The sequence below is a fragment of the Macrobrachium rosenbergii genome, chromosome 5, assembly GCF_040412425.1.
Source record: "Macrobrachium rosenbergii isolate ZJJX-2024 chromosome 5, ASM4041242v1, whole genome shotgun sequence".
NCBI classification, from domain to species: domain Eukaryota; kingdom Metazoa; phylum Arthropoda; class Malacostraca; order Decapoda; family Palaemonidae; genus Macrobrachium; species Macrobrachium rosenbergii.
Genome location: NC_089745.1, coordinates 40,524,576 through 40,548,064, shown reverse-complemented (window position 1 = coordinate 40,548,064; position 23,489 = coordinate 40,524,576). Strand labels below are relative to the sequence as shown.

The following is a 23,489-nucleotide window of genomic DNA, read 5'->3' as shown; positions in this document are numbered from 1 at the left end:
GCGGACGCTGAAGGGAAATAAACAAATACATTTTCAGCTCTTTACATGGAGGTATTACTGGTAGTAGTTCTCATTTTAACCGTGATGGTAATTACAATTTACAGTTTAACAGGCATTTTAAAAGAAAAATTTTAATATTTAACATTAATTATTGACTTTATTAAATAAATATTATTAATATATACTTCTTTATAACATTTATCATCTCTTTTCTACTCCCTCCAATATGAAGTAATACAAGAAATCCACATCCTACACCATTGTTTCTCATAGAATTGCCTGATGACCATTATTCACTAAGAGTTAACGTTTTTTCCGTGATATCGGTTAATATGTCGTCATTGCTGAATTTAAGAGATTACGGTAGCGACAGCGATAGTGACACTAATACAGAGGAATTCACACAACACCTGAAACCAATAGAAAGTGGTAATATAGTATCTACGGATCTGCAGTTTGATGTAACGCCACAGGTTACTTCTACTGTAAGTTGTTAGGTTATGCTAAATCTGCCAGGTTTATTTAATTTTCTGATACTGTAGTGTTCAGCCACAGTTTTTTATGGAATAGGTTTATATTTTTTAGCTAAAAATTCCCCGAAACCTTAATACATCCTAACATAAACTAACTTGGGTCAATGGGGCCTAATTTGGCCGGGTTAGGGATTTGCTCCCTTTGTTCTATTGACGACCAAAATATTTATTGCCATTTCTGTATATTTTATGTGTATGTCTCTTGTTTAGGTTTTTTACCTACTTAAGGGGCTGGTAATAAACAAGGCGTCCATTTTGCACGTAGATTGAAGAGAGCTAGGCCTGTTTTGCCCCTTTCGTTTGGTAACTACCAGCCTGTGTGCAATATGGGTGCTGTTTAGTACCAGCCCCTTGGGGATGGACATAAAAACTAAGAAAAGACGGTAAATATCATGAATACACACTAAAGACGAATAAAAACAAAGATGAGGCCACAGTAGTAATCTTCAGTTTTACGTTTTCAACTGTTTCTGAGATAGTTTATCCCTCCTCTCCCCTTCTGTAGTCAACCTGTTAGGCTGTTTGCAATAAGACTTACCAACTATTAAGATGGGCTAGTTACTAAAGTCACACGTGTGCATGTTGTAGTAACTATCTTCATAGTTGGTAGGTACTGAAGTAATAAATTTGATTATGATAATTTACATATTTATGCATGTTATACCAAACATTTATTGTAGCCTATGCTGATGACAATCACAACTGCAGAAAATAGAAATAGGCTAACAAGCATGTGGTTGTTTGGTATTTTATAGATTGTTTAGTGTTCTAGGAGCTATTCATTCTTATTCTATACTGAGGTTTGTTCGATATCCCCAAAACACAGGTGTTTCTAGTGTTTCAAACAGCATGACACAAAATGTACAATATGTTCATATGTGATATAACTAATCTATACCAATGTAGGATGATGGGTGTGATTTCTCAAGTAAAAATTCACCAAAAAAGGATGTAAAATATAAGTTTCTTGTATCATGTGACTGAAGCTGCAGTAATTTTTACTTTAAAACTAGCTCTTGATATTAAGAGTTTTTTGCTTTGTTCTAAGTCTCCTTAATATGCTTAATAAGAAAGCATACTAAAATCTCTCAGATTCACTGTTACCAAAACCAAAATATTTAAAGTTTGTTTCAATGTTCATGCACATGTAACTGGTAGAAACGCTATGTTCATGCAAGTTGGGCTGCCAATAAAGTAAAAAGGTTTCAGTTTAAACACATGTCTTAGCAATGGCAAAACCTTATACTGGTTAAAATCATATCAAACACAATTGTTTCTACAGAAGTACAAACTATTCAGCACAAGCTGGAGCGTTCATTAATGGTGGTTATGGGAGGTGAGCAGGGGAATACCTCTTTCACCTTTTAGTCACTAGCCTCTTTTCCATGAGCCGCTTTGAAGAATAGATCTCTCTCTCATCCTTGTTGTTGCATAATTGGATGAGTGTTTTGATTGCTGGCCCTTGTTGTATAATTGTGTTTTTTGAACTTGCTTTTTCTTTTAAGTATGGAGAAAAAAAACAGAAACATAGCAGCATCTTTGCAAGGGACATTGGTGACCTTGAGGGGTGCTTCACTTCTTCCCATAGCAGTTGATCCCCATAAGGACTGTTCTTTTTCTTTTCAGTGGGGGGAAGGTGTGCACCTGTTTTTCCCCTTGCAAGGAGTGTGCTGGCTGGGCTTCTCAGTGGGAGAACTTTGGTAGGAAGAAGAGGAAGGACAAGAGGCATTCGCCAGCAAGAGAAGGGGGGAGAAATATGAGTATGCCCTTGGTGGCTCCACTGAATTCTTCTGATTCCTTCCTCTTTCCCTGCTCCATTCCTGTCCCGCTGCCTACAACACTAGTTTTTGGTCCAATGGTCTCTCTGTCGGGCTTCATCCCCACTACCATCCTCACTTTTTTTTTTTAACTGACTCCAGATACAAGATATGTGAAAGATATGGCCTATGCTTAAATTCCATGGTAGTCCATCTTTTGTTTCCATTCTGGACAACCTAGCTACATAGAAAAAGTAGTTCTCTCCTTTGCCTATCAGTTCTGCTGCTGCTCCCTTGGCTCTTGTGAAGGAGACCCCTTGTTGCTGACTTGATGTTGATGTCTTCACTTCCTGCTGGGCCACACCTTTGGCGTCTTACGACCAAGAAAACTTGAGAGGTGAAAGGGAAGAAGCATTTTCGATGCTCTTCCTCATCCTTTTTGTTGAGTTTGCCTACCTCCTTTTCTCCCCCTCATAGGAGGAAGAAGAATGGGAAGCCTACGGCTCCTCACAAAAAGTCCCAACAGACTTCATACAAGCATTGTCCCTAAAGTGGAAGCAGGTGCTCTCAGACACCTGCAGGTGACTGTCCAGCCTCTGGTAGGGGAGCATCAAGCAAACCCACTTAGACAAGAAGGTTGCTTTTGATTCATCCAAGTGATGTACTTTGGCATCACCTGTTGATGAATCCAAGTGATGTACTTTGGCATCACCTGTTGATGAATCTGCACTTCCTTCTTACTCTTTGCTTGGTCTTAGGACTGATTACATACCTTCCTTCATGCCTCTTAGGAGAGAATCCATTCTTTCAGTGTGTGTGAGGCCTTCAGACCATTCACATACAGGCACCAGGGTAGACTCCCCCTATCGCCTCCCGGGGGGCACACCAGGGTGAGCCAGCACTGCTTTCTCTCTCACTACATGTGCAGTCTTTGGAGCATGTGTACCAAGCACTCTTGCTCTAGGGATAGGTCTCTCTTAAGCTCTTCCTCCTTTTGTGTGCAAGGTTTGCTCATTCCCCTGCATCTTCTAGGGGAACAACCATTCCAGCTCACACTGAGGAAGCTCTTATATAAAAGGGTCTGGTTTGTATATCTAGAAAAAATACACGTTACTTCTAAAAACGTGTTATTGTATAAGTGTGTTTGAGGATATCCACATTGTAAACTGTGCTCACTTCTAATGTGTATTTATTTCAACTATTTTTGTATGACCTAATGAGGTAATAATATAAAAAAAAAGTGGTTATCGAAGAGATCTCGTATCCAACAAAAAACACCTTGTTGGCAGGTTTGGCTTCCCTCTTAAGGTACCTAGCATGGACATAGCTAAAAAAAATTTATGTAGACTATTGGCTCTTAATTAGAATATGAGGATTTATTGTAATCTCTTTAGAAGGGAAAATCTAATTTTTTTTTTTTTTTTTTTTCCAGAAAGAGCTAGATGACAGGCGTCATATTGACCCTCGGGAAAATGAGTTGAAGTACAACCCAAAATATGAAGAACTATTTGCCCCAACACTTGGCCCACACAGGCCAGAAGAATCCAAATACCAGGAAGTAGTTCGAAACACACTTGCTGGCTATGTAGAACCAGCTCACTTCAATTCATTTGAATTTGAATCCCAAAGACGTACTTTCACCTCTTATGGTAAGTTGGTACTATTAGCCTTACAACAGAAATGTTTTGTTATGTTATGTGACCATGAGGTGATAATTAATATTCAGAACTGAACACAGCTGCTTACAACTGAAAATTAGATACAGTGGACCATCGACTATTCGCGGTTCCAGATTCTCAGCTTCACCTATTCGCGGATTTCTGTGTGGAACATATATACACATTATTTGCAGTACAGTATTCATATTTATAAGTACCCTTAAGTACACTACTGTACTCGTTATTAAATACTAGTGTGCCAAGCAGACCAGTTTAGTTTACATATAGCTGTACATTTGTTGTACAGAAATACAAACCATCATATTTAGTTTACATATAGCTGTATATTTGTTCTTACAGAAATACAAACCATCACCTTTTATGTAGCTAGAAGCTAGTCAGTCACCTCTGGGTGTTTGAGAGAAATCAGTTGGAGTGCTTGGTGACAGCAGATGAGTAACAAGGTAACTGGGGGGCAAAGGGGAACAAGTGGGATTCACCCCTCACTCACCTGCAGTCTCCAAGCGCTTTTCCTTGACTTGGACCACTCTTTAGTGAGAATGTGTCATGACACTCACATGAGATGTTCTAGTGCATTTACTAGTTATTAAGTGTTAATGCATGTGAACAAATGTGCATCAGTAAGTTTGGTTTCGACTGATCACCCAGAAGTTTTATGTATTTTCTGCCATGATTTTTAAGAGGTTAAATGTTAGCCTAAAACTGTTAATGTTTAAAGTCTGCTGGTTGGTGAACCATAATTTTGGGAACTTATGTGTACCATATATGTTTATTTTTGGTGATCAGCACCATTTAGACCTTTCGTTCAAGCCCACAATCTGAGGGAGAGCTCAAGGTTGGTTGTTGTCAGCTTCTTTTTGGGAGATCTCAATCCTTGCTTTAGGGAGTTTGTTTAATCCTGGTGGTTGTTTGTCCTCCTTTCAGTAATGTTACTGCAGAGATGATTTTGCTCCTTGTGAGTCTAATGATCTCCAGGAAGTAACCATAGCCTCTTTGTTGAACCCTTTTGTTGGAGTTTCTTAGGGGTCACTCAGGAGGGAAGCAGTTATTCTGACTGCTGTGGTTCCTTGTGGTGCTCTGTATAAAGTTAACAGTCTGATCTGCAGATCAGAGTGTTCCCTGGCTTCTAGTAATCAAGTAAACCATTTCCCTGTTAATGTGGGAGATGCCCAGGCAGTATTAATCATATTTTTGTCAATGATAGCAACAATAAACCTAGCCTAGATCAGGTCTCTTGCTAAGGGGGAAGCAGACTCGAACCAGGGACAGAAAGAAATACACAAGCATTTCCGTACACCTCTTCTTTGTCAAGTGCTATCCCATCCTCCTTCACATCTTCCATCTTTCTCCTTGAGGTAAAGTTAGAGGTATTAGTCCAAGACCCCTCCCTTCAGCGGTTTGGTGTTACTTTTTTCCAAAGGTATTGTTGATGCATTAGTCACGATAAGGTCAGAGTCCCCTCTTTGATCCACTGCAGTGTCTTTCAATTCAGCAGAGGTAAGGACCCCTGTAGCCAAACCTTCATATTTTTTGTATTATGAAGTTTGGAAGTTTTTGGCAGGAAATTTTAAAAATTTTAGTTTGAAATATACCTTTTGCCTTTTTAGGAACTTATTCTCCTTGAACATACACATTTAAAGATTCCAAATATACTCAGTCCGCTACTGGCAGAGCACTTAATGTCATCATAATGTTATTAAATATTGTCACAATAGTATTGTATAGTTTTTGCTCTCTCTCAAATTTAGTTTTCATATATGTAACTTACCAAGTAATTACATATCTATACTTTCCACTCGTGCGGCAGTTAAAAATTTGAAGTTCGTGGTAGCAGTTCGTTTGTTTATAGTGTAGGCAACTACCCCGCCCTCTATCGGGGAACAATAGGTACAATGTAACCGCAATCGTCACTAATTTTCTGCCGGCTTTACCGTCAACATTGAATGGTTTGGTGGTTGAATTTGAGGTTTTTCTTCGCTTTTCCCGAGGATTTGGTGAAGTACCCATTATTTTGGTTGCATTTCAGCTTAGCCCAGTGGTTTTTTTTAGTTTATTTACGATGTCTGATTCCAGTTCATCAAGTATTAGGTATTGTAGGAGGGTTGCAAAACCCGAATGACCAAAGTAACTTACGAAAGTCATACGATCTGTGCAAAATGTAGAGGACAAGAGTGTTCAATAGGTCTCACTTGTGATGAATGTGTTGGATGGGATGAGAAGAAGTGGGAGGTTCTCAGGTCTTATTTGGATAAGTTATACAGAGATAGGAAAAGGGAGGTGGCTATTAGAGCTCAGAGTGTAGAGCCTGTCACTAACAATCAACTCATTGACTGCAACATTCCTCCTTCTCCTGCCCTTGCTTTATCCCCCATCCTTAGTCCTCTTAATAATTCTCCATCAACTCCTATTCCTGGCTCCCATGCTTCTGATCCTGGTACCGTAGCCAGCCTTGAAAGTAATCTCGATTGTGAATTCGACCTCGTAGTTATTACTGTGTCCAAGTTGGGTGAATCGCTAAAGTCCTTATGGACGAAGTGCAGAGTATTAAACAAGTGTCAGTGTCAGTGCCAGTGGAGGAGGTGGCTGTCTGTCCTGCTGACACTCCCAGACGAAGGTCACTGTCACACTCCCCTGAACCTGGGAGCAGACACACTGGAGGCCCAAAGGAGGTTAGTGGGGTTTGCCCACGGGCAGTCGCCCCCTCATCCGACTCGGTGCTTCGTAATTCTGACAGCTGCTGGAAAGGTGTCTCAGTGAGAGCCCACCAGTTATTGTCTGACTCCGATAGTGACTGTAGTGCTAATAAGGGGTGTTTTTGGTGCTTCCCAGGTGTATCTCATCCCTTGAAGAGACATCTCTACCTTTTCTCCGAAGTGTGCTAAAGACAGGCTAGTCTGCAACTGGGTTTGAAGTACGTGGCGTAGCCCTGTTCGCCCTTCTTCCGAGCATCCACATGCTGAACTTCATCACTCTAAGAAATGCTCTTCTTCTTCTGGGCACTCATATGAGCTTCCAGGGTGTTTGCCAGATCGCCTCCCAGTCATCTAGCGCCCGTCTCGGACTCCAGAGCGCCTGCCTTGCTCCCCCGAGTGCCCGCCTCGAGCCAGCTCAGCTCCCACAAAGCCAACTGTCCACTTGACTTCCACTGAACGCACACCTTCATCATCGTCTCCCTCGCGCGTGCCTGAAGATTCTTCTTTCGCACATATCAAGAAGCAGTTGGAGATGTTTTGGACCTTCTACATAAGGCTCCCCCTTCACATAAGCCTTCTCAAGACCTTACTTTAACTCCTGTTTCTCTAGAGGAGGATGTAGTAGTACCAGACCCTCCTCCTACGGCTTATGCTTCCCTGATGAGATATTTTTTGGCAGCCTTCCCCTCTCACTTCCAACCAGCTGCTCCAGTGTCACCTGCTTCCACGTTCCTATGAAAAACCCAGCAGACTCTAGTTCGCGCCTACCTCAGATGGTTCTCTCATTGTCTGCGAGAAAGGCACTTAGAGAGGTAGAAGATTGTTGTCCATTAAGAGGGAACAAGGGAAGGCTGCTTTTGCCTTTCCTCCTGCTAGATTGATGGCCAAGAGATATTTCTCTTATTCGACCGGAGAAGCTCCTTCCTTGGGAGGTGCTTCCTCTTCCCAAGGTGACGTCACAGGTTTGATAGACTCTGCTTTTTCTTCAGCTAAAGTTTTCGTCGCTTCTTCAGAGTTTGATCACCTTGTGAAGCACTTGTTTAAAGTAAGGGAAGTCTTCAGATTTCTGGACTGGTCAATAGGAGCTCTTGCCAGGAAAATAGAAGATCACGATGTTTTAGTGCCTGACTTGGCTAGGCGTTTTATCCTGTGCGAATAAGGCAGTGAGGGATGGCTTCTTCAAAGTTGCAGGTCTTTTCGCCACAGGAGTTTTGAAGAAGAGAGAGATGTGGTGTTCCTTCACCACGAGAGGAGTGACATCGGTTCAGAAGTCTGCGCTTTTATATTATCCCTTGGATAAGCAGTATTTGTTCCCTTAATCAGCGGTGAAGGAGATTTCCACCAATTTGCAGAAATATCAACCCAAGACCTTCTTGCACAATCTTCAAAGCTCCCCAAGGACCTTTCTGCCTTTTCTGCTAAGTCTATCTCCTCTCTGCAACAGCATCCCTTTCGTGGAGGCAGACAGGGTTTCTCGAGACCCCGCTCCAAGGTGTATTTCTCCAGCTAAGTCCATCAAGAGGACTTCAGCCAAAACCTCTTCCAAAAAGTGACTCCTTTATCCTTCGTGCGCTCGTGTGAGCCAGACTCTCCCTCTTCTGGCACAGGTGGAGTGCAAGAGGCAATGTGCCTTGGATAATCAAAGTTCTCAAAGAGGGCTGCTCAATCCTGTTCTTAGAGTACCCTCCTCTCATGAATTCGCCGATCCCGTTGATGGCAAACCCGGAGAGCACTGAGAAGTTCGTAGCTCTCTAAAAAGGAAGTGTCTTCCCTCCTAAGGAAGAAGACCTTAGAGATAGTGGAGGAAGGAACCCACTCGTTCTCGCTTTGCCAGGCAGCAAAGGAACTACTAATTTGGGCAGACCAGAATGAGGTCAGACTTATCACCAGATTCATCCATGCAAAGATGATGAACGTCTTGGCAGATGGATTAAGTCGATGGGGTCAGGTCCTTCCAACAGAGTGGACCCTGCACTCCAGTGTCTGCGACAGCCTCTGGAAGTTGTGGGGCAGGCCAACAGTGGACCTGTTTGCCACATCGAAGAATTATTGTCTTCCTCTATTTTATTCGCCAGTCGCGGATCCTCAGGCATGGGTGACAGATGCAGTGCTGATAGACTGGTCGAACCTGAACTTCTATGCCTTTCTGCCATTTAACATGGTGAGGGGGGGTTCTCAACAAATTGAAGGGTCACAAAAATATATCGACGACCCTGATAGCCCTTTTGGCCTCTCAAAGAATGGTTCCTGGACCTTCTCAAGCTTCTTGTGGCCTTCGTAAGGTTACTTCCTCAAAGTCCACATCTTCTCAAACAGCCTCATCTTTGGAAGTTTCATCAAGGACTGTCCGCTCTAGCGCTGACAAGCTTCAAACTATCTGGAGACTCGTCAGAGTGAAGGGCTTTTCAAAGCAAGCTGCAGAAGCTGTTTCTAGATGTAGACGTAAGTCTACCAGCCAAATCTACCAGGCCAAGTGAGCTATCTTCTGCAGATAGTGCAGTAGCAATAATATCTCGTCTGCTAAAACCACTGTAAGCCAAATAGTGGACTTTCTTCTCTTTCTCAGGACTTCCAAAGGACTCTCTCCATCGACTATTAAGGGCTATAGAGCTATGTTGGGATCAGTCTTCAAGCATAGAGTAGTAGACTTGGCCTCCAATAAAGACCTAACGGATCAGATTAAGTCTTTCGAGACTTATAAACAGGTGAAGGACAACTCCGTGTCATGGAACCTGGATGTTGTACTTAAATGGTTAACGAGTCCTGCTTTCAAACCTCTCCGTACCATTTCATTCAAGAATTTAACTAAGAAGACCCTTTGTCATGTAACCTTGGCAACTGCCAAAAGAGTGAGTGAGTTGCAGGCGGTGCTAGGACCGTTCGTTACTGGACCGTTTGTCCCCGGACACTTCGTTAACGGACATTTTGCTACAGGACAGTTCGTTACTAGGACCCTTCGCTACCAGGCCATTACGCTACCAAGAGTTTTTTTTTTTTTAGATTTGTTGTGAGCTCATATTTTTTAATTAGATAAATGTGACAATAATAATAATAATAATAATAATAGTTTGTCATTTTTGTTATATATAATACAATAGTAATACTATATATTTATTATAAAATTGAAATATTAAAAATATTTACTGTACTAGTTTGGTCATATATTAGTTTAGTCATGTATTATAAAATAAAAAGAAAGTTTTTATTAATATAGCTTCAAATTATGAGCAATAGCTCGAAGAAAATCCATTTTACATTCAGGGTTGTAGCGACTAATAACATTAAGAACCCTCTGCTCAGAGTTCTTATACTTTCTTTTCTTTGAAGGTAGATTGCCGCAATTTACTTGTATGATTTTTGTCCTCGCTAGTCCTTCTTCGTTTTTCAAGGCATCAATCAATTTCTATATATTTGGATGTGAGCTTGTAACTGAAGTTCTAAGAGAGCTATGAAAACCCTCTAAGTTGTTATTTGTCCTGGGCATTTCATTGACTGTCCTCTGATACACATTCCACAACTGTATAAGAAATAGGGGTTCTAGTCGTCTTCTCCTTGATCCCCGGCCTCGTTCACCACCAATGTAATTTGTAGAAAAGTACGAAACTATTTCTTCTGGAATTTCATTATCATCGATCAACTCCTCAAACCCTGAAAGAACGTCATTTGGCGGTAAAATGCCAGTGCTGGGAAACAGCGCACTTTTAAACTAAATTCGTTGTCTTGATGATATCGTTCCTTGTACCCTGCTTGAACTGTATGTTTGTAAACATTCTGAGACAAATGAAATAAACAACAGCTAACTTCTGTTTCTTGAAAAACAGCCTTCAGTGAATTAATGACAGCCTTTTCAAAATGAACCACAATGCGATCTGCCTCATGATTTTGTACGAGGTCTTTAATTACAGAAAAAAAGCGCTTGTAAGTGGCTTCGGTTTTATCAGGTAGTAGTGCAAAAAGTCGGGGAATACTTATGTCTTTAGTTTGTATATGCAATGTATATAACTGATAGTATATAATTGGACAACATTTGAATGTTCCATCACCTGCCCATACTTTAAACTTTTTCAAATCACTTAATCCATCTGCAGATGCAAATACCAAAATCCTTTCGAGATTGTCTTCGCCACTGTCGTATTGCAGAAATAATGACCCAGTACTCAGTTTGGCGTAGTCTTCGGGAATCAGATAACCATGCCTTATTTGTGGAATTGGAGGAGATTTATTTTCCTTTTGCCTCCATCGGGCGATATTACGACTTACTTATATTTGATGGACAAGGAAGTTCAGCTATGGCACATTCATGTAAATTCTTTTAATTCAGTAGCAATCAAAGTACGTGAAGAGTCCTGGGTTCCAAGAGCTTTATCTTTGATTTAATTGCTTGCACATTTTGCTCTTACAGAAGATTGTGTTCACCGACTTCCTTTATTAATATATAATTATCCTCCTCAACGTTTGTGTGTACTCTTGCTTTACACGTCCGATTTTCACACATCCAATATTGTTTTGTCCCATCACTATTTTCCTTCTGCTTACAGTATATGTAATTCAAATCATCCACCAACTTGATTTGTTTTCTTCTGGATTCAATCGTCCTGGGCATCTTGACTAAGGGTTCAGTCACTTTTAAAAAGAGATACTTAGCAAATGAAATACGTTGGTTTAGTTACAGTAACAAAGTAAAATGTATAATAGTATCCAGTATTTAAGTAACAAGGTAAGATGTATAATAGTAATTATGTTAACAACTATTCAGTATTTCAAGTTAGGAACTACATTAACAAGGTGATCAACATTTAATTACAAAAATAATAGTAGACAAAACTTTGACCTTTTGGTAGCATAATGGCCTGGTAGCGAAGGGTCCTAGTAACGAACTGTCCCGTAGCGTAATGTCCGGTAACGAAATGTCCGGGTACAAACGGTCCAGTAACGAACGGTCCGGACACCGTTGCAGGCTATAGATAAGTGCATCAGTTTCTCAAAGGGAGGTGCTGTATGCACCTTCATACTTGGCTTCCTTGCTAAGAACGAGTCCCCGTCTAATCCCTGGCCATGCTCGTTCTCTATTAAAAACCTCATGGACATTCTAGGACCAGAGGAGGAGGAAAGGGTCCTTTTGCCCAGTGAGGGCGCTGAGTTATTATTTAGACAGGACAAAGAGAATCAGAGACCCTGCCAGTAGCCTCTGGTGTTCTGTCAAGAACCTCAAAACTGTTGTTTAGGACGCTCTGTAATTTTTTTCTTAGAAGTCTCATCATCGAGGCACACTCTCAAATGGAAGATGATGTCCTACTTTCCTTTAAGGTGAAAGCGCACGATAGAGCTGTTGCCACTTCATATGCCTTTAAGCATAGTATGTCGCTGTCAACTATCCTCCAGTCGACATACTGGAAATGCAATTCCATTTTTGCCTCACACTATTTTAAAGAAATTGAAACGTACGAAAATTGCAGTACCTTAGGTCCGTTATCAGTGGCTGGCTCGGTATTGGGGGAGGAGGCAGCATAGGAAGCAACCCTTCCTATTCGTAACTCCTTCACCTTGAAATTTTGGGTGTCTAGTTTTTTTTTTGGGGGGGGGTGGGAGCCTGGGGGTACTTATACCCGGAGTGTCCACCAGTCTGTGGTAGTGGTATGATGGTTTTAATCTTTATTGTTGTTGGTGTTGGTAATGTTTTTTATGAGTCTATTGTATTTTGCTACTGTGCCTAGGGCAAGGGCAGTTTTTCTGTTTTACTTTATGGGTGTTTGGAAGTCTCCTTCACTCTAAGGCCCCCCTCTCAAAAGTAGGGACTTATCACGGCCATTCCGCTAAATTGCTACAGGTCAGGATGAGCACAGACCAAGGCAGTAATCATCTACTGCAGCTCTCTTACCAGGAAGGTTACAACAAGCATTTTATCAATCCTAACAGATTTTTATGTTGCAAATTCATCCTCTTATCTAATTGTTTTTGGAACAGAATACTGTATGTCCATTTATCCCACCACCTATGGAACAGAATACTGTATGTCCATTTATCCCACCACCTATCAATGTGGGATTCAGCTATGTAATTACTAGTTACATAAATGAAAATGGTATTTTCATAATAAAATTAAGTTTCATATATACTTATCAAGTAATTACAAGATCAGAGCCCTCCCTCCTCCCCACAAGGGTAGTGACGATTGCTGTTACGTTGTACCTATTGTTCTCTGATAGAGGATGGGGTATTTACCTACACTATAAACAAATGAATCGCTACTGTGAACTTCAAATTTTTAACTGCTGTGCGAGTGGAAAGTATAGCTATGTAATTACTTGGTAAGTTTATATGAAACTTAATTTTATTATGAGAATACCATTTTCAGTTAGAAAAGACTTCCAATCTCTGTAGAATCTATGGTGGAACGGTCTTCTGGAAATCTTAAACTGAATAGATTTGGGAATACCATTTTATATCCTGAAAAAGTAAGAATACTGTACATTACATTTTATATACTGTATGTCGTAACTGTATAGTTCATACCATCATATTATATCGGGCTGTCATTTGTTGTACAAGGAGATTAGGGAATACTGTATTGAAATGTAGTTTTTTAATGTAAACATTGAATAGACATACATATGTAAGTGTAAAATTCCAGAAAAATCTTATTTTTAAGGGGAAAATGTTTATAAGTACTGTATGGTAAATTTGCCTTTGTATGTTCCAGGTTACGCAATTGATCCCTCTATATCAGGAAATCCTGACGATGGCCGTAGGTATGTGGGTGATGTGTCTGCAGCAAAGGAAACTTCAGGTATTACAGTATTTGAAACCAAACATAAACCTGATCAACCACCAAAACGTAAGCGTGATAAAAACGATGATGCTAGTGACATTGATGGATTCCAAGGGCCTTGGGCCAAGTATGAAAATGAACAGACAGTAATGAGACCATCAGAGGAAGAGCAACATGCCTTAGATGAGATTTTGGCCAAACGACAGAAAAGAGGAAAGCAAACAGATGACAAACCCATTGAAGAAAAGTCACTATTACACATTAAGGATGCATATGATTATCAAGGTCGATCTTTCTTGCACATTCCCCAGGATGTGGGAGTCAATTTGAAATCCCCAGATCCTCCAGAAAAATGCTTCATGCCCAAGAAGTTGATTCATACTTGGAAAGGACATAACAAAGGAGTTTCAGCAATAAGATGGTTCCCAAGGTCAGGACATTTGATGCTGTCTTGTTCGATGGACACAAAAATTAAAATCTGGGAGGTTTACAACACTCGTCGTTGTATTAGAACATATATGGGTCACAAGCAAGCAGTCAGAGATGCTTGCTTTGATATTGAAGGCAAGCAGTTCCTTTCAGCAGGGTATGATAGGTTTATTAAACTTTGGGACACTGAAACAGGAGATTGTGTATCTAGATTTACAAGTAGGAAAATCCCTTACTGTGTTAAGTTTCATCCTGATGAAGATAAACAAAATCTTTTTGTTGCTGGAACATCAGATAAGAAGATTGTGTGTTGGGATATAAGGACTGGTGAAATCGTACAGGAGTATGATCGCCATTTAGGAGCAGTCAATTCCATCACATTTATTGATGAGAACAGAAGATTTGTATCAACATCAGATGATAAAAGTTTACGTGTGTGGGAGTGGGATATTCCAGTGGATTTCAAGTATATTGCAGACCCCACTATGCATTCTATGCCAGCAGTGACACTTTCTCCAAATAAAAAATGGTTGGCGTGTCAAAGTATGGACAATAAGATTGTAATATTCTCTGCCCTAGATCGTTTCAAAATGAATCGCAAAAAAACCTTTACAGGACACATGGTTGCTGGATATGCTTGCACTCTCGACTTCTCACCCGACATGTCTTACTTAGTGTCTGGTGATGCTGATGGCAAAGCTTATGTTTGGGACTGGAAAACTACTAAGTTGTATCAGAAGTGGAAAGCTCATGATGATGTTTGCATTGGAATATTATGGCATCCACATGAAACCAGTAAGATAGCCACTGCTGGATGGGATGGACTCATAAAATACTGGGATTAATATAATTATAGGACTCATAAAATACTGGGATTAATATAATTATCTTTTTATGAAGATGCTTTATTGTCTACTTGATTTAAATCTCAAATTCTTGTTGCTTTTCGATTGTGTATGTTGAGCTTTGTTGTAAACCGTGCGTTAAAGTTTCATGATAGCAGATGTTAATGTGAGCTGTGGTCTTGGTTTTGAAATATTGTTTTGCTAACATTCCTTGTATCTCTGACATTTCAGTTTTTGGAATCATGCCTTTCATATGAATGGTTAAAAATGGAAAGGTTATTGGGTAAGCAATGTTATGCTAACATGTACTCTATACATTAGATGAATTGTACTTTCTTCTTGATGTATTAAGTTCGAAATATTGACAGAGGTTAACACCAGTGCAAGATGCTATTTTTAGCAAAAGATCCTTTGTTAAGTAAGGGTAGTAGGTGATAATACAGCCTTTTAATTAGTGCTAGCCAATTGTACCTTTTTTATTACTCACATTTGACCTTTTTTTTTTTCTCTTTTTTTTCTTATCAACATTTGAGGATATAGAAAATATACTGCCAAAATAATGTTCAGTGATTCCGAATATTGTAGCTTAATAAAAAAATTTCATTCCTCTTCCATAAATCACATGGTGCTAGACCCTTTCCCAAGTAGGTATTACAGGAAGTGGTGGTTGATTGATGAAGCAGCCAGAGCTGATAGCTCTTATGACCAACTAGGTTGTGGTAATGATAAGTAAATTAGGATCTCAGAAACGTGTGAAATAACTTGCAATTAAAAAAAATATTACAGTATTACTAGATTTCTCTAGATAACACACAGTGCCTGCTGATAGACTAACTTGGCAATTGTAAGATGTTTCTAATTTGACTTAGATAAGAAATAAGCATGAGTTGAAGCTGTTTGATGAACTGGAATGGAATGTTATTTAGCAGTGTATTAAGAAATGGAGTATATTGCCATCATTACTTAAAATAGTCCAACCAGACCAAGGAGATAACATTCTTAACTGTTATTAGGCTGGCCCTCAGGTTTGCTCTTAATACATAATTATTAGATCTTATTTGGTAGATTACAGTTCCTTAAAGTCTTATGATTAAATGAACTGAAAATGTTGGAGATTTTGAAAAATTTTAGTGATGATTAGAATGTCGTAAAAAGATTGTTTTCACTAAGTTCACAAGTTTTTTTTTTTTTTTTATTAAGTACCCATTGGTCAAACGAGTGTGACTTGACCAGTTCAAATCTAAGACAGGATAAAATTACTTCAGTGTGGCATTCTTTCTGAAATGAAAATACCACAATCTAATAATGTGATCCACTTTGTTAATAGATTAGTTACTATTCTGCCAAGCCTACCATTTATGATAGGTAACTGGTTTTAGAGATAATAAAAAATTACCAGCAATAATAGTTAGATTTGATCTGGTCATGGTGGTTACATCATTTCCTTTATTACATAGTTATGTCTATAATTTGTAGACTGAAAATCTATTTGTTGAACAAAAAGGATTGTGTTACAGTTTTGAAGAGCTTCCAAAGCACTTTGTTACTAAAAACTACATAGGTCTGTGGTTGGGTTATTACTCTTAACTACCAATTATATTCGTGATAGTTTTGCTGTGAAAACAGAAGCATTATCAGTTAAAGAGGCTGACATGTTTTACTAGATATTTCAGTATATCCTACACCAGATGGAAGTTTGGAGCCAACAGTTCATGTTTATGCCTAAGGTTCACTTTATTGTGTGGTGTTTAAGATGTGCATTAGTCCCATATGTACTTTGTGATAGGTATGTTTCAAGAATCCTCTGTGATTGCTATTGTGTACAGTATATCTCATGCATCCATTTTGACATTATTTTGAGAACCCTTAGTTACAGTCTTTTTATCATTTTGAACATTTATCGTTCTTTTTACTAAGTGATGTACATACATTTACTATTTTTGTACTGTATATTATATGTGTAATTGAGTTTTTTTTTTTTTTTTAACAAAAATAGGTCTTGAATCTTTCAGAATTTATCCTTTAATAGACAGTCCATTATTGAGAGATTTTCTAAGATGGTCTGTCATTGAAAGAGATTCCACAGAGGCCCAAAATTTAAGTGACTGGACAAGATTATAGATTGAAGCAATTCTTTTTATTACAGATGTTTTGTACTTATTGTCATAAATCTTAATTACAAGCTTTTCTTTGTAAAAAAGACTTTTATATTGCTTTATTTGAAATCTTCCATGACCTTATACCTGATTGAAGAGAATGTAATGTATTTGTGTCAGTGAAACAGCAACTGACAGTTTTAATTTCAGGTGGAAATTTATGCCATGTTTTGGCTTTGCAAGTATTTTACTGAAATATTGTGTATAGATGATAGTTAATGTAGACTCCATGGTGGTGACTATTGGAATACTGTATAAGGTGAGTTGTTATACCAGTGGTCTAGAAATCTTGCTCTTCTACAGTTACACGGTTGACATTATCAGTGATGCTGTTGTTAATACTCAGAGTTCTGTGTTTAATGGGATACGAATGTCGGTACAATATTTTATGCTTTTGGAAATTCAGGATTAACTTGAAATGTTTCAGTTATGACTATGTATCATTTTAATGTTTGAAACTTAAAGGACAGAGTATTGTGTAGTATTTTAATTGCCATAATTGTGCTGTGACGTGATTCAAAAGATTTGGCAACTGTGATTCCATGAGGAGTATTTTGTTATAGGTGAGTGTGGACACTTACTTTACATCTAAGTGAAATTAAAAATTGGGTACACTGATTCCTACACAACACTGCACAAGGAACAATTTAAAAAGTCTTTTGCTATGGGGGCAAACTTTGGAACTTATTCTAAATTATCATTGAGGAAGGAGTATATTGCTATTTTTTCTTTATTTTAGTTTTTGAGATTAATATTTTACAGAACTTTTCTACATCACTACTCCCCTGTATTGTATATAGTACAAATGAACATATTTGTATATAAATTTTGTATTAAATTACATTATATAATGTGTGTATTTGAATATTTATGAATGTAAATACAATAGTTTGTAAAACAGTCATTTGCATATCCTTTAGCGATTGTTAATAGTCTGGTTAAATTACTTAATAACTGTAATGGGGACTCCTCAAAAACACCTTATTTTAATGTTATACCATACACTTGTAGACATTTAAAAAAATGAAAACAGAAAATAAAGTATCAGTCTTCAAACTAATACAGCTGTACTAGATCAAATTTAAGGATTCCCATTAACATTCTTACTTCACTCAAGTCCACTATAATGAATGATGACAAGATTTGTGGAATGATGATGCAGTTTAACATTAAGGTAGACTTGACCCCAAGTAAGGTATGCAGTCACCAGCACAAAAAGAATAATTATAAAGGGATGTTGACCCATATGAGAACTGGAACACCTGTTAAACACACGTAACGGCAACCCAGTTATTGCCTGAAGACAATGCAAACCCATCAAGGGAAGCGGATTGGAACTATGTCCCATCTCCTCTGGACAAAGTTTACCCACAAGATGGGTAAAGTCTTCACCTTTCCTCCTGACACCGGCAACCTCAAATTTGCCTTAGCATCTTAGGCAATGTCGGCAAACTTGTTCAAACCAAAGGTCAAGCCACAAGGTAGCCAGGCCACAGACTCCATGGTTACTGACCCCAATGCAGAGAAGGAATTACCTTTCTGATGGAGTCTTTCCAGGGAGGTTATTTGTCAGTCCACAAACTAATGAGTCCAATTGAAAGGGAGTACAGTAGTCTTAGAGTCCCCTGGCACATCAAAACTTTTGGAACATCAATGAGGGAGGGGAGTGGAAGGTGTCAAAACCAATTAGAAAACAAAGAACTGGCTGACCCAAAGATCATTCCATTCACTTGACACAGAACACCACAGACAAGCTGGGACCACAGCAATTTAACAGACAATCTTGCTTCAGGAGCACACCAGAGGGTGAGCTCTGTGAACGAGATTGGAGCTAGCTGCAAAAGCCTCCCCTCAAAGATTAATACATTCAGCTGAGTGCAATAATCACCCAAAAGTGCCTTTCACACTTGGACTGTTGAGGTTCTGGGCCATGGAATACCTGTACCAAGAACTAAGTTCCAAGCCTTGGTCTGACCTGTATGGCTCTGTATGTCCATTGATGCCTGAACAAGCAGAGGATACAAGTGAATGGGGATGCATGCTGTCACGCAATCACAACCCTCGAGCCAGTGGCAAGCCATGGGCCAGGTGGGGAGCAGGATGAGAGTGGGCACGCAGATTGTCCCAGGTAGTATTAAGTACCTAAAGGATATCTGTCTTCTGTGAACCTCATCCATCAGTTCGTGTCCAGCTCAGGGACCGTAAAATTGCTGAACAAAAGGGTATTGTTGGCTCAACCAGGTGCTTTCAGACAAAACAGGTGCAAGATTGGAAGCAGGTCTCTTTCACAAGAGAGCAGGCTAGGATGGGATACAGAGCATGCTCAGAGATACCCATACCAGCCCTTCCTCCAGTGGAGGGGTTACCCATGGAAGGCTGAACACCACAGGGATACATCTGTGTATACATGTCAGGGTGGGACTAGGGGAGAGGCCAGCCTGTGTACCAGCATGTCATTGGAGGAGTGAGAATGGTAGTACCCACCTTCTTGCTTGTACCCAACCATGACCAACTGGGGATGGATGGATTGTGAAGAGATGCGGTAAGCAGGGGTGGGAAGGAAGGAAACCAGAAGGATTTGGAGGTGTCACAGGTGAGTATTTCACACATCCCCCCCACCCCGCCAACCAACCAAAATTTTTCTAATGAAAAAGCAAAAGCATTCATAAATAAACAAACAATGAGGTTTCACCAATAACTCTACCTAGCAAGAGTGCAGTAGAGATCGCTACACTTGAAAGCATCTGGAGGAAAATATTTTGGACAGCAGGTGAGTGAGGGGGTACAGTATTCCCGCCACTCTCCTGCCTTTATTGGTAACCACCAGTCAACTGCCTTGTTATCAAGTTTCAATGACTAGCCAGCATACCAGAGAAAAAGTGCTTTAGTGATGGTAGGTGAGTGAAGTTATTATCCCATTCACCTTCATGACCAACAGTAAACTTTACCGAAAAATATTCCTACACGAAAGAAAATGGTTTGTATTTCCGTAGGAGCAAATGAATCATTTTAAGACTTCGCTATTCATTACAAGAAGATTATTGGGTTCGTTATTCTTTACATGGGAATAATCGGGTTCGCTGTTCTAGACATGAACACTTCGGTACCAGACATTTCATCCCCCAGGGGCTAGTACTAAACAAGGCGAAATACATTTGACCCCCCAGGGGGTAGTACTAAACGGCGAAACAGTGTAGATGAATCACTGTTTCGCCCCGTTTAGTACTAGCCCTCATGTGGAATTTGAGTTCGGACCCGAAAGGGTTGGCCATTCTTTACATGGGGATCATTGGGTTCACTATTCTTAACATGATGTGGGTTCGCTAATCTTGACATGATCCGAACAAACATTTGATTCTGCTTCAAATTTCATCAGTACTTTAGCTGGGCACATAATTATTTGCCGGAGCTCAATAACTACTCTTACACTAATTTCTATTGTTCCTGGACAAACAAATGTCTGAAAACAGCCAAGGATTCCACCTGAAACCCTTACAATCACTTCAGAGCAATTTACTATCGTGTCCAACAGAAATTAAGCTAACGATTCTACCAGCAGTGGGGTAACAGTAAATTTCTCATTATCTCAATACATTTCTTAAATTATCTAACCTATATACCTTTTTCTATATTGTTTAACCAAAGGAAATTATTAATAAACTCTATATCTCGTGCAGCAGTCTTAACCTAAGACTGATTTAGATTTATGCCACCGACTAAGACTGTGAGCCTTAAGCAACATGGTCTGTCTAGGGTACCCTTGGCTAATCTATATTTTCACAAGATTTTCTTAGGCTAATGTGTGTGTGTGTGTGTGTGTGTGTGTGTGTGTGTGTGTGTGTGTGTGTGTGTATATATATATATATATATATATATATATATATATATATATATATATATATATATATATATATATATATATATATATATATATATATATATATATATATATATAAATATATATATATATCTTTGGTAATTTTTCGGAAGACTCAGCCAGCCATTTCGGAAGGTCCCAGCTAGCCATTTTTGCATGAAAAACATTTTGAGTTTTTCATGCAAAAATGGCCAGGGAATGATAGGGTAGTAAAAGAACCTAAAAATACCAACCTAACGTAACCTAGGGGTGTTTACTGGTTACAATTTTGCCATATTTGCTATGAAGGGGGGTGGGGGGCCGGTATTATCTTATAAGTCGTAATTTGATTAATTGTTTTTCCATATTATTAAGCATTTGCGAAGGTCATGTATTGAGATAAAACTTTTTGTTTTGATGTGTTTTACCCAAGAAAAATATAAATTATAATGTGGGAGGTGGCTGGCGTATATATATAAAAATATATATATATATATATATATATATATATATATATATATATATATATATATATATATATATATATGTATGTGTATATATATATATATATATGTATGTGTATATATATATATATATATATATATATATATATATATATATATATATATATATATATATATATATATATATATATATATATATATATATATATATATATATATATATATATATATATATATATATATATAAAAATCTTAGGAGGACTTTAAACCAAGCAAAGTTTCGCCTTGTGTGTAAATTGACATTTGAAGGGGTAGGATATACTAGCGCCTCATAAAGGAATGTAGCTGGTTAAGGTGAGCCTTCGCTACACTTTAGCCTACTATGTTTAAAATGCCTTTTTACAATGTTACGCTTTTATATTGCTTTAATCTACTCATTCCCTGGAAGAACCTTACATACAGTATGAGAGACAGGGGCCTAGTGAAGAAATGTCAATTTTGGAGCTGATACGGAGTACAACAATAAATCTTTAAATAAACTTTACATATCTTCGACGGATTAGGTTCCCTTTATGGGAAAAACTAAATGAAACATGACTAAAAGACAGAAACGTCAAAACAAATGGGAATCATAGCATACAGGATGGACAAGAATTATATTTATGTTCCACTTTAGTTCTGTTGCAATTACACATTATAAACATGAGTATATTAGCTAATTTACCTATTTAGAGGTTTCATAACGTTTTTTATATTTAATTTTATGCTCGTTATCGCTTCGTCGATTTGCCGGGGGCAGGGGCGGGGCACAAAGGCGCTAAAGACATCTATTGAGAGTTAAAATAACTATAGAATAAACAACAATAACTGAGGACTACTTTTGTTAACGCTTTCGATTTTACATTAGAAATGATAAATTTATCAGTTTACGATATATATATATATATATATATATATATATATATATATATATATATATATATATATATATATATATATATATATATATATCTGTATGTGTGTGTGTTGGGGCGACATAGAGAGAGATTTTCGCTGTTTTTTTTCTTGACCTAAGCTTCGACTCCAACGGTCGAGTAACAGCCATTTACTTAATCAAATCACTACTTGGGATGTACATACAAATGGCCCTTTCTTAATTATGCCTTATAACAACGCGAACGCTTGTCCTGAGGCTAGTGTGGTTAAGGGTCGAAGTGATTAATTATAACCCTAGCGTGGGCCTTTGGACTTTGAACTATCCATTGAGACTATTCAAAGCTTTCCAAAAACCCATGAAAAAAATTCAGTGGAAACCGCCTGTTGGAAAATATACAAACATCAGAAGCACGGTGAGTTACAGTGTGAGTTACAATGATTACCTGTTAGAAAATACACACACACACAAGCAAAACAACCGCAGGAAATGTCATGACGTAAGCTAGATAAAAAGAAGAAGAAAAAAATAAATGAAAGTAGAGCATCGCCGCCCACCGAGTGAGGTTTCATGACGAGTTGTTTATCGATTTCCGGTAGGGTTTGCTTACGCTGAAGAGTAGCCTTCCGTAAGTCCATGTTTTATTCGTGAACCTGAAAAGAAAATTAGAGGAATATTGTTGTATCTTTGTCTAAGCGTGTAAGAAAGTATAGTTATTTTCCTTTCTCTTACTTGCTATTACGTAATTATCTCAGGAAAATTATTATATACATTGCTATCCTCATCTCAAATGTTATTTTAATATAGGCTACCTTCAAGTGGCTATTTAAATCACTTGAGGACCTTATCAACATCATCTTTTGTTTAGCAATTCAAGCCAGTATGGCGTCCGTAACTTATTTCTGCTTCTCATTTTTAATTGCAAATGAAGGTATGTGCCTTACTCACACAGACACGCACGCACATAATATATCTAAGGGAAGCACAGTTTTAATTTTATCCAGTTACATAGCTTTCACCCGATGTGCGCAAGATTTTCATGCATTTCTTGATAACTATCAAGAATTCTTAATTCTTTCTTGCTTGCGGTATACTGATCATCTTAATTATTCTTCTCTAATAGAAAAATGTGAGGGCTTACGTATCCTTTATATTCTAAATTTTGAACCCTTAAAGATAAAAGCCAACGACGTGAACGTGTTTACGTGAAAATATAGTCTTGTTTTGGCTTCAGCTGGGAATTCACGACATATTGTAGGCCTACTCATGAACGTGTCTACGTGAAAATAGTCTTGTTTTTGGCCAAGGTCTTTGGACCTCCTTACTGAGCTTAATGATAGTCTGTCTAATGTTTGCGGAAGGGTACGCAGTTTC

At 38.5% G+C, this 23,489-nt stretch overlaps 1 protein-coding gene across 1 annotated transcript; it reads left to right on the top strand.

The window, feature by feature from the left end:
* Window positions 1-253: 253 nt before the first annotated feature.
* On the top strand, window positions 254-17,759 carry LOC136838694 (pre-mRNA-processing factor 17). The gene is made up of 3 exons (XM_067104101.1): window positions 254-485; window positions 3,723-3,939; window positions 13,363-17,759. The coding sequence occupies exons 1-3, from the start codon at window positions 333-335 to the stop codon at window positions 14,703-14,705; spliced, it is 1,713 nt and encodes a 570-aa protein (XP_066960202.1). The 5' UTR covers window positions 254-332; the 3' UTR covers window positions 14,706-17,759.
* The last annotated feature ends 5,730 nt before the right edge of the window (window positions 17,760-23,489 follow it).